The 12,105-nt window shown below is 42.1% G+C and overlaps 1 protein-coding gene and 1 pseudogene across 1 annotated transcript in view; both read left to right on the top strand.

The window, feature by feature from the left end:
• Dnah7 (dynein axonemal heavy chain 7) overlaps positions 1–12,105 on the top strand; it is a 259,409-nt gene that overhangs the window by 161,260 nt on the left and 86,044 nt on the right. The window contains exons 45-46 of the mRNA XM_045148328.1: positions 7,826–8,006; positions 8,651–8,836. Of these exons, the coding sequence (XP_045004263.1) occupies positions 7,826–8,006; positions 8,651–8,836 (367 nt within the window). The remainder of the gene's footprint in view (positions 1–7,825; positions 8,007–8,650; positions 8,837–12,105) is intronic.
• Positions 2,987–4,927, top strand: LOC123460079 (annotated as a pseudogene).

Genomic DNA, 12,105 nt, shown 5'->3' on the forward strand with positions numbered 1-12,105 from the left:
CAAATTCTGGGATTAAAGGTGTGTACCACCATGCCCAGCTTCAGACATGATTTTAATGTGCTGTGATTATATTCATATCCTTCACTACCTTCTCATGTCCCCTACCCATTCTTTTAGGTTTTCCAATTTAATTTAAGAGTTATTTTTATTTTATTTATTTATTAGAGGCAGAGAGAGAGAGAATAGGCACACCTGGGTCTCTAGCCACTGCAAACAAACTCCAGATGCATACGCCACCTTGTGTATCTGGCTGATGTGGGATCTGGGCAATTGAACCTGGATCTTTAGGCTTCATAGGCAAGTCTCTTAACTGCAAAGCCATCTCTCTGGTCAAGCTTTTCCAATTTATTGAAACATGTTTGTAAAATATTTCATAGTGATCTTTTAGATTTTATCAGTAGTTGCTATCTCCAATTTTATGAACTTGAGTCTTTTCTCTTCTTTGGTTACCTTGGCAATCTTGCTTATCTTTATCTGAAAAACAACTTCATCTCACTGATCCTCTATATTGTTCTTTTACTCCCCCTTTCATTAATTACTGCTGATCTTATTTAACTTTTTTTGAGGCAAGCCCAACAGACTGGCCTTTTCTTTATGCGAGAAAGTGGGAGAGAAAGAGAATCAAACTCCAAGCCCATGCACCCTCTTGTGCGCATGTGCAAACTTGCACACTAGCATCACTTTGGGTGTCTGGCTTAACGTGGGATCTAAAGAGTCGATCATGAGTCCTTAGGCTTCACAGGAAAGTGCCTTAACCATTAACCCATCTCTTCAGCCTATTACTGCTGATTTAAAAAAATATCTATTTATTGTTTTGCAAGCAGAGAGAGATAGAAAGAGAGAGATAATGGGCATGTCAAGGCCTCTAGCTGCTGCAAATGAACTCCATATGCATGCACCACTTTGTACATCTGGCTTTACATGAGTACTGGGGAATTAAACCTAGATAATCAGGCTTTGCAGGCAAGCCCCTTAACAGCTAAGCCATTTCTCCAGTCCAATTGCCACTGATTTTTATCACTCCTTTCTGTATACCGATTTAGGGCTAGTTTCTTTTTGTTTTTCAGAGACCTTTGGATACCTCATGAAGTTATTTGACATTTTTCTGCTCTTTGCATCCCAAAGATTATAGGTCATGTTTGCATTTTCATTTGTTCCAAAGAATTATTTAATCCCCCATTATTTTTTCAGTGGCTCAGTAATTGTTCAAAAACAAATATTATTCAGTCTTCACATGCTTGTATATTTTCTTTAGTTTTTTTCACTGTTGATTTCTAATTTAATCTTACTATTTGATAAGCTATAAGAAATCATTTAATTTTTTGTATTAAGTGAGACATGTTTTATGGTGTAGATTGTGACATGTTTTGGAGAAAATTTCACAGGCTGCTGAAAAGAATGGGTATTCTCTAGCTGTTGGGTGGAATATAATGTAGGTATTAGTTAATTACAACTGATCTATGGGATGTTACACTGAAGTTTGGTCATTAACATTTACTCAAGATGATCTGTCTATTAATGAGAGTGGGGGTATTGATGTTACCAACTATTATTGCATTGGAACCTGTCTGACCCCTCTAATGTTCAGTGGAATTTAGTTATGAAATTGGATACAACAGTATTTGGTACACATATGTTTATAGTTATTGTATCTTCTTGCTCATTGTTTCCATTTTGATACATAGTAACCTTTTGGAAGGTGTAAGTATAACTTGTGCTTGCTTTGAGAGTCCATTCACTGGGAATGTCTACCTTTTCACTCCATGTCTTTTTATGTTTTTTCCTGGGAGGTAAACTTCTCATAGATAGCTGGGTATTAATCCATTCAGGCAGGTAGAATCTTTTTTGTGTGTGAAATATTTTTTATTCTATTTATTTATTTGACAGAAAGGGGTGGAGAGAGAGAGAGAAAATGGGCATGCCAGGGCCTCTAGCCACTGCAACGAACTCCAGACACATGCGCCCTCTTGTGCATCTGGCTAATGTGGGTCCTGGGGAATCGAACCTGGGTCCTTTGGCTTTGCAATGAAATGCCTTAACCATTAAGCTGTCCCTCCAGCCTAGGTACAATCTTTAAATTGAAGAGATCAGACCGATTGCATTTAGAGTTATTATTAAAAGATATGAACTAGTCTTTTTTCCTTGTTTTCAAGGTTTGATAGTTTAGTTAATTGTGTTTGATTATTTCTTAATTATTATTTATTTTATTAATAATTTTATACATGTATATAGTGCATTTTTATCATAACCACCCATTACATTCTCTTGTGCCCCTGCCCACCCACCTCCACTGACACCATTTTCTTCCCAACTAGTTCCTCTTCTACTTCAATATCTTTTTCCCTTTGTGTGTGTGGATTTTTCTACTGTGATTTGTTCTTTTTTTTTTTTTTGACAACTCAAACACGTAATTCTTATAAATCAATAAGGAAAAAGCATATAATTTCATGAAAAATACATAACATACATATAACCACGCAATTCACAGCAGCACATGATAACATAAAAAAAGCATTTCAACCCCATAATGAATAAAACTTCAGAAAGTATAGGGGCGGTAGTACTGACAATGACGGAAGGAATCAAACATTCTACATGTGCCATAGCAGGCAGATAAATAGCTACTGTGTCATGAAAAGAAAAGTCACCGAGTATTTTTAAAGTTCCAAAGCTTCATTCCCATCTTCTTTCCCACATGTCCATCTTAGACAATAACATATATACACAAAAATTGTGCACAAGAATATCAGTTTGTCATGGTCAGATTGGTCACAACTCTAAAGAGCCATCAATAAAATATACAGAAAATATGTATATTAGGGAGCATCCATCATTTGAAGTATCAGATAATAGCAAAAATGAGGGCTATAGATTCATAAATATTAATATGGTTAAAATTAAAGATATGTTGTGAAGTAAAAGAAAATACATTATAAAACAAACTACCTGTTGGCAATCTGTGGGCAGAAATGCCCAGGCCAACTAAAATGCTGCTGCAGGTAGTGAAGAGACAAGAACCTTGAAACAAGAGGCTTCTAAAAGAACTGGACCCAGCTGTAAAGAAGACTGCTTGAGAGAAAAGCTTTGCACATTGTCGAACACATTTTAGAAGGGAATATATCACAGAAGAGGTCCTAAAGGAACATGGGAAGTTCATCACGCCTGTTAACGACAGCGATGTCGTGGATGAGCACCCCATTATCAAACTCTGGGATCATCCTGTATATCAAAAGAAGCTGGGAATTATACCAAGACAGAAATATAAAATTTCTACCAGCATGAATAAAGTCTATAGTACGACTGAAAGAAAGTCTGTTTGCAGCACTTGTTATGAAGCAGCCGAGTGTTTTGAAGCACAGATTCCCAAATTTCCAGGGTGGGTTGGGGAAGAAGAAAGGCACCCTGACTTTCAGCTGCTAAAGGAAGGACAAAGTGGCTGATGGGGAGAAATACTGTTATGCAGTGAAGCCATCGCAGTGCCGGATTTCGTCGGCTCTGGTCCTGTTGAGAAGCAGCACACATGGTCCTCTCCCTCACCTTCAGTGACAGGTAAGGAGCAGGACTTTGTTTCCTCCATCCTTCCAGGAACGCGACCAGGTGCCACGGGTGCAGGGCCGCGGCCGCGCACCAGCAGCATCACGAGGAGGAAAGCTGGTTGGAAAGCTAACTGCAAGCCCGTGAGCCGCAGCAGTGGGTGTCCCGGGCGGGAGGAAGTGTGCAGCGGACAGTTGGGAGAAAGCTGCTGCTGGCCAGCTCGCTCTAAGGAAGGGCCACTCCCGGATTGCTTCAATGAGTCCTTCTTGTGAAAGGTGAGACACCTCAACAAATTCTGAAAAGTACAGTACATCAGCACTAACTCTTGTAGACATAAGTGAGGAACGTGCTGAACATTTTCAGAGGACATCTGCCAAGTCAAGCCAAGTTTCAAGGTCAGCTTGCAGTCCGGTACAGGTGTGCCCAGAAGTTGCAAGGACAAACATACTTCGCGTTCTGAAGGAAACTTTGATGGAGTGGAAGACGGAAGCAATGTCGAAGTGTTTACACGGCCAGAGTTACACTCCTGTGTGTGTGTGAGACACGCCCCAGCCTCTGTGCTAAAGAAGAGCTCGATGAAGATGACATAAACTGTGACCCAGGTAGTCACCTCCTGCTCTGAGGGGCTCTCAGGACAACCTAGATGAATCTTAGTCGATTCGAGGCTCAGATGCAACCCTTAAGCCACTGCCAAGCTGTGAGAACTTGAAAAGGGAAACGGAAACACCAAGCCCGAGGACCAGGGTGTTTTACAGAGGCGCGACATGGTAAATAAGACGCCACCCGGTCACAAGACATAGCAGAGCTTGATCCCACTTTCCCATTGACAGATTCAAGTTCACAGAACCAGAGTAGAAATAAAGCATCACCTGGCCTTTTGGGTCCTCTTCAGATTACAGTAGGAGATATTTACATTGAATTTAAGACTCTTGTTTCAACTTTCAGATTAACACATAGAAACATTATATACACAAGCCTGTGGAATGGACTCGAATTGCCGTGGTATTACTGACATTAGTGACTCCAATTACCGACGTTCAAGAGAATTCTTCAAAAAAGGTGATGTTTACACAGTTTATAGCCACCTTGCTTAAAGAGTTATATTTAAGGGCTGGGGAAATGGCTTAGCAGTTCAGGGACTTGCCTGCAAAACCAAAGGATCCAGGTTCAATTCCCCAGGACCCACATAAGCCAGATGCACAAGCTGGTGCATACATCTGGAGTTTGCTTGCAGCATCTGGAGGCCCTACTGTGGCCCATTCTCTCTCTTTCCCTCCCTCTTCTCTCATAAATAAATAAAAATAAAATATATTTTTATAAAGAGTTACATTAAAAGAATGAAGACCTTGCAAGTTTAACCATTATATTTTGGACCAGCTGTTAACCAGAGTAGGAAAAAATACCTGTGTTTCAGAAAATTGATTTCTGATTGGAACTGGAAGGAAGGGTCTGTAGACCAAGGTGGCAGTAGAAGACCTTCCCTCTGAGTGAGCTGGCCTGGTCTCTGGGCTAATGGAGAAGAGTCCAGTCCAAGGAGGTGCTCATCTTCATTTTGTTTCCAGGAACCTCTGCAGCCCTAACCAAAGCAAAGGACAAGGTTGCAAGACTTCAACAGCCGCCTTGCAACACCTTCAGGAAATTCTGCACTCCCTCAGGGCTTACAGACCCCCCCCCCCTTCATTGTCTTGCAGACCAAAAGCAAGTTCTCAGTCACCTCATTCTAGTTTGCATAATTGAAGAAAGTGGAAGCTTGGTATTTTCTGCTGACCCTTGACTCAACCAAGCTCACAGGGCTTGTGACAGAAATAAGATAGCAATAAATAAAATGTTATAGTAGGAAAGCTTTTATTACTGAGGTCAACTGGCATAGCTCATCTAAATAATAAAAATGTTTTGAAGCTGATAAAAACTATATAGCATGATATATAACGAATAAACACCCCATAATGATTTGTTCTTTCTACATCTCACATGTTTGTGCTTATCTTTCTTCCTCTTGCAGTGCTGGCATAGTGGTCGCTGATTGGTGTATGAAAATAACAGAAAGCTGTTTCTCTTTGATTTTAGAGCATAATGTGGCTGGCCACAGTAATCTCTAGTGGCAGTTTCTTTTCTTGGGGTTGTAACTATATAAGTCAATGTTCTCTTGGCCTTTGGGGTTGCTACTGGAATTACAAAGCCCACCATGGCTTCTAGCTTTTTATATGGGTTCTAGGAATCAAACTTGGTTTGTCCAGCTGGAGCAATGATCACTTTACCCATCTCTGCAGCTCCATTAGAATGTTTTGATTTGTTTATCTGTTGGAATGGATGTTGCTCCCTGTTTTATATGGAGTTTTTTCTAAGTGAATATCCTTCTCCTGAGGGATGACTCCTCAGTACTGCTCAGAGTACAGATAAACTGCTGTAACAATGCCACCCAAACAGACCAAATATGGAAATAGAATTAAAGTCAATTAAAGGAAATTACTGCCCTAAAAATCACAAGAGAAAAAAAAAGTGATAAAAGTGGTATAAATTATGAGGTTAAAATTTAAAAGGTAAAGGTAGTAAATATAGAAGAATTAAATGAGGGAATGGGGAATGGGGAAAAAGAAGAATCAGAAATAAACCAAAGGAAGCCGGGCGTGGTGGCGCACGCCTTTAATCCCAGCACTCGGGAGGCAGAGGTAGGAGGATCGCCGTGAGTTCAAGGCCACCCTGAGACTACAGAGTTAATTCCAGGTCAGCCTGGACCAGAGTGAGACCCTACCTCGAAAAACCAAAAAAAAAAAAAAAGAAAGAAAGAACTAAACCAAAGGAAAAACAAAATAAAAGAGAAAAAACATGAGAAAAATATTTGATTGTAAAATATAGAAGAAATTTGTGAATAAAACTAGATAAGGCAAAAAGAAAAAGAAAAAAGAAAATAGTTAAAATAAAAACAATTCTAAAAATATAGTGAAAAGGAAAAGAAATGATACTTCTCTCTGCTCTTAGAATCTGCCAGGTCTGGAGTAGAAGGCATTAAATGAAATCTGGATTACGTGCCTTCGATCTGTTCTCACTGTACAGGGTAGTGACGCACGTGGTCACAGACTGCTGCAAGGCATGCTGTCCGTGTCAGGGTTGCGTTCATTTCAGAAGGTTCCCTGCTTTGGGAACCAGCAGACATTGTTGGCCCCAACAAGCACTGTGGACTTTGTAGCGGGATGGTCTCATGTCACTCACTCCAGAAGCCATCCTGGTTTATACACTCATGAGCAAAACAGTGTCCAAGCTTAAGGGTTTCCCTTGTACTGAGCAAGAGAGTGAGGAAAAGCAAGCATGCTGAATTCTGTACTGAAGGGCAAAACCTCAGGAACTCTTCACTCTACTTAGGGGTTTTGGCTTGTCCAGTCTCAAGGCTTTCAGACCACCGGGGGAGGGAAGAAGCCTGACTAGTAGAGTCATCAGCTGGATATGGACCCATATTTCTCAGTCATCTCAGTCCTGCCTGTCCACAAATGGTGGTAGAGAGGCAGCTCTGGAGGCTGAAACAGTGATGATCGTGGTCAGAGTTCTCTGGCCCCGGAGTAATCCCCAGGCAGTGGGCTCCCTCCGTGCCTCAGATGACAGGACCGCCATCACCCTGTCTTCCATACCTGGGGCATGATTATATCACTCTGAGATCAGAGGCTCAATGCAGTGCATTTCTTCTCCAGTTCAGGACCTGTTGTGTGGAAGGAGTCACTGTCACTCCAAATCTCCACATGGGATTTAAATCTTGCAAGAACCGTGGACCTGCCGGTGTGTTGTCACCAGGGCTACCTGGCTTACTTTTCTCTGCATGGCCTATTTCTCCAAGCTTATAAACTGCCTCTGTCCCTCTTTCCCACCCCACCCCCCAACTTCATCCTTTCTCTCTCTCTCTTTTCTCTTCCTTGCCTGGAACTCTCCACAAAGACCAGGATAGCCTTGAACTTGCAGTTGTCCTCCTGCCTCTGTCTCTGAGTACAGGTATTACAGGCATGTACCATCATGCTGGCTGCTGACACCTCTTTCTTGATTTCCAGTGTTCTTTTTCACTGTATCACTCATCCATGGAGTCACAGGAGGAAATTCCCCACTGGCCATCTTATCCCTGATGTCTAAATGCTCATTTTTTAGTATCTAGAAAAAGGTAGATTCTTTGATGAAATATGTAAACAGTGTAGGTTTTGCGTAAAGAAGTGTTTTGAGTCATGATAGGATATTAAGAAAGTAAACTCATGGGTAGAAAGGTTCCAATGTTCGTGAATGATATTTAATTTTCTAATTTTACTTTTTATAGAGTAGCAAAAATAGTAGCTCCCAAAAAGATAAAGCTGGCTGCAGCTGAAGGAGAGCTTAAAGTTGCTATGGATGGTCTTAAAAAGAAGCAGGCAGCCCTTAAGGAAGTTCAGGACAAGTTGGCCAAGCTTCAAGACACACTTGAGTTAAATAAAGAAAGGAAGGCTGACTTGGAAAACCAGGTATGTGCTGATCCATCTGGATATGAGCAAAATCCAGTTATTTCTACTAGCATGTAACTCACCAAACTATGGCCCACAGAGCAAATCCACCCATTGCCTGTTTTTGTATGGTCCTCAAGCCAGTAATGGTTTTGGCATCTTAAAATGGTTGCATATTAGTGGCCACTGAGATTATAGGCTTATGTCACAATCCCCAGCATTTTGCTTGGATACTGGAGACCAAGTTCAAGTGTTCATGCTTGCAAGGCAGCACTTTACTGATTAAGCATCTATCCCACACCCCACATTTTTCTTTTTAAACAATGCTTTGTTTTTCATGTAAGGCTAATTTACATATTTTTCTCTTTTTTAAGATTATGTTTTTATTTATTTTATTTTTGAGAGACAAAAAGAGGTAGAGAGAAAATGGGCATACCAGGGCATCCAGCCACTGCAAACAAACTCAGATGCATGTGCCCCTTGTGCATCTGGCTTACATGGGTCCTGGGGAATTGAACCTGGACGCTTTGGCTTTGTAGGCAAATGCCTTAACCACTAAGCAATCTCTCCAGCCCAAACATTTATCTCTTAATGTGGAAATCTTGTAGAATTGTAAGCTTATCCTACTTTTAGTTGTTGATGAAGAGCTGACTTTTATTTTTAAGGTTGATCTGTGCAGCAAGAAACTAGACCGAGCTGAGCAATTGATCGGAGGTCTTGGAGGTGAGAAAACTCGATGGAGCCAATCAGCGCTGGAGCTTGGGCAATTGTATATCAACCTGACAGGAGACATCCTCATTTCCTCAGGGCTTGTTGCCTACCTGGGAGCCTTTACATCTAACTACAGACAGGTGAGGGAGGAACACTGCTGGATATCTGCCTGGCCCTCCTCCATCACAGCCACCATTAACCTCAGGGAGTGTGTGTGTGTGTTTAACTTTTAGTTGAAGCAATGAGCATTAAATTATTTATTCCTTTGTTTTAACATATCCTATAAATTAGTTTAGTAGCCAAACAATGCCATAGAAAAATACTATTCCAGAGTCTGGTTTTCTAGAATCAGAAATATCTTTAAAATGGTAGATGATAGGTGTAAAATGATAGATGCTAATGATGAAATTTGAGTTCCTAAACAAGTATAAAGGAACCAGACTTGTGTGTGTGCACATACATGTGCATGCAAATGCTTCACTGGGGCTGGAGGGATAAGGCATTTGCCTGCAAAGCCAGAGGACCCAGGTTCATTCCCCAGGACCCACATTAGCCAGATGTATAAGGGGGCACACGCATCTGGAGTTCATTTGCAGTGGCTGGAGGCCCTGGTGCACCCATTCTCTCTCTCTTTCTGTCAAATAAATAAATGAAAACATTTTAAAAAAATGTTTCATCAGCTACTGGGCATAAGTCTTAATAAATCATTTCAGAGACTGAGACCTCAGAGAAGGGAAGATGATCCTCAAACCCGCAGAGCCGAGCTTCACGTTCCCATACCTTAGACTGCCTGAGCTTCGGTCTTTTCTAAAGCCCAACCTCCAGTTCTACTTGACACTTAATTCTTCGGTTGGATACTCTGCCCCACTTTTCTTGCCAAGCATACTGCATACCTTTAGGAAAAAAAAGTCGACCAGAAATGAAACCCACAACAGGGCCCAGTAAGAACGGGGAGGGGGCCAGTTAGAAAAAAGCAGAGGGAAAAAAAAAGAATTTTGGGGAAGGGAGGGTAGAGGCAAGAAAGAGAGCTGGAGAGGGCAAGAAAAAGAAATTAAAATTACAAGAAGGGAGAATTTTGCATTTAAAAGAGTTTGGCAGTGTCTCTGGTGTCACTCTGTGACAGATCCATGCTGCCTCACTCATAGGAAAAAGCAAGAATTGAATCTTTAAACTGTGCTTTATCCAGAAAACCAGAAATCAGAGATGACAGTGGGTTAATGATTACAAAAACCTGCCTTGTGCCTCATCTTTTTGCAAGCTGATTATGTAGAGGGGAAACAAAGGCAGTCATGCATCTGAGTTCAGGCATGCTCTTTCTGGTCAGGTGGACAGTCTTGTCTCCGAGATTGGTGGTGTTGGTACTTTTCCTCTCCTCTCTGTGTAGCAGGGCTCCCTTCACTTCTTCCTGTTGTGGTTTCCTGTGCCACCCAGGAGAGCTCACATACAGCGAGGCCACTGAGCTCCTCTCTTCTCCTGAGTGGCCATTGGATGACAGCTAGATCGGAGCTTGACTTAAAGCAAGCAAATCATTAGCAGTGTTTCCTACAGAATAAAATACATACTAGTCCTCACACTGTGGGCCATGCAAGCAGAAAAGAGCAAGGGAACTACATCTTTATGAAAAACTGACATTTTACATCATCTACTGGCATATGCTGGCAATTGAGCCTCATCCAACAGAGGTGAATCTTGGACCTCTGTTGTGGTTATTCGAATGCTTTTTGGACAAACTAGTTTTAAATCCTCACATGCAGTTTCTGTCGTCAGTCCCTTCTATCCTGGCGTCCTCTGCCCTTGCACGACCTCAGATCTTCAGCTCTGCTAGTTCCCGTTCTCTTCAGCTGACTTGCCTGTGGTCACGGCATTAGCATTTTATAGCTTCAGGGCCAACATTTAAGTTAACTATTTGCTTAGTGATGGATTCGTTTGTTGGCATTTTCAGAAACCCACCAAAGCTTATAAAGTTTGAAAAAATTTCCCAGGGCTACAGAATGGGCATATGAGAGGACGGGAACAAGACCATTGGTCACTTGGATCCTGGTTTAGCACATGTTCTCTTCTCCTGCATCAACTTGGAACAATGGAAAGACTTGTGGCCACTCTTACCCTTCTCTAATGGTTCAGAGCATCTCACTGTTCCTGTTCAGCATTTCAGCGTGCTGCTGAGAGGAATCCGGCCTCCAGCCTTCCCTTCCTCCCAGCCCTTTCTGGTAGACCCTTCCAAAGGACTGCATCTCACCACAGCCCCTTCCTCTGCCCTACCAGAATGGGGATCTGCCAGTCAGACCATCACATGAACGCTAGGAGGAGGGCCTGAGCTCGAGAAGTTTGGAGATTGGCTGACAGAAGCAAAGCCACATTCACGTCAGCCATGAGATACAATCAGAGCTCTCATTCACCATGCTAACGCTTGATGCATTGCATCCCACCTTGTCTCTGTCCAGGCATGAAGGCACTCTTTTCTCCTCCTTACCTCCCTGTATCAACATGGAATTTTGCTTTTCTTCATAAGTCTGGTTCCTGTGAATTCATTCACTGAATCCTAGTCTATAATCTTTCTATTTTTTGTTGTTGTTGGTGTTGTTGTTGTTTGAGATAGGGTCTCACTCTGGCCCAGCCTGACCAGGAATTCACTATATAGCCTCAGGGTGGCCTTGAACTCACAGAGATCCTCCTATCTCTGCCTCCCGAGTGCTGGGATTAAAGGGGTGTGTCACCACAACTGGCTCCTATTCTGTTTTGTTTTTTTCTTTTTGCAAAATATAAATTTGTTTATAAACACATTACATGCAAGTATCAGAAATGATTAGTATTTTTTATTTTGTAATCATTAATCATATGTCTGCTTTGCACAGATCAAGAGAGCTCGCAATTTACACTCCATTAGATATTTCTCTCTCTCTCTCTCTCTCTCTCCCTCTCTTTGTGTGTGTGTGTGTGTGTGCTGGGAACTCCGCCCACATGCCCTTTCATCCTCGGTGTGCTCCCGACATCTAACCACCAGTACCTGTAGCTCCTTCTTGTCAGTCTTACCGGAATCCTTAAATAAGCTCCTTGGGCAGCTAGGAGCACCTGGAGAGTCTCCTCCTCTGGTGTAGCTTGTCAAGACTGACTGACAGACAATGGATAGGGACAGTCTGTCTCCCTTCCCCCTGCTCCCTGGCTTCCCATGACATCAAACAGAAACCACCCATGCAGAACTAGGGGCTGATCTCTTGCCTGTGACTGGCTTCTCCACCTTCCTTGTTCTGCTTCCTCTGGGGAAGTCACTTCATAGCAGTCGTCATCTGTCTTCCTTGGAAATCCAAACTAAGACAAAGCCTTAACACATACAGTTCTTTCCTAACCCAAAAGGGTCCCGCATCTCTCAACATTAAAGGCCCTGCAGATATAGGTAGACACCCCCCTC

The sequence above is a fragment of the Jaculus jaculus genome, chromosome 4, assembly GCF_020740685.1.
Source record: "Jaculus jaculus isolate mJacJac1 chromosome 4, mJacJac1.mat.Y.cur, whole genome shotgun sequence".
In the NCBI taxonomy this organism is placed as follows: Eukaryota; Metazoa; Chordata; class Mammalia; order Rodentia; family Dipodidae; genus Jaculus; species Jaculus jaculus.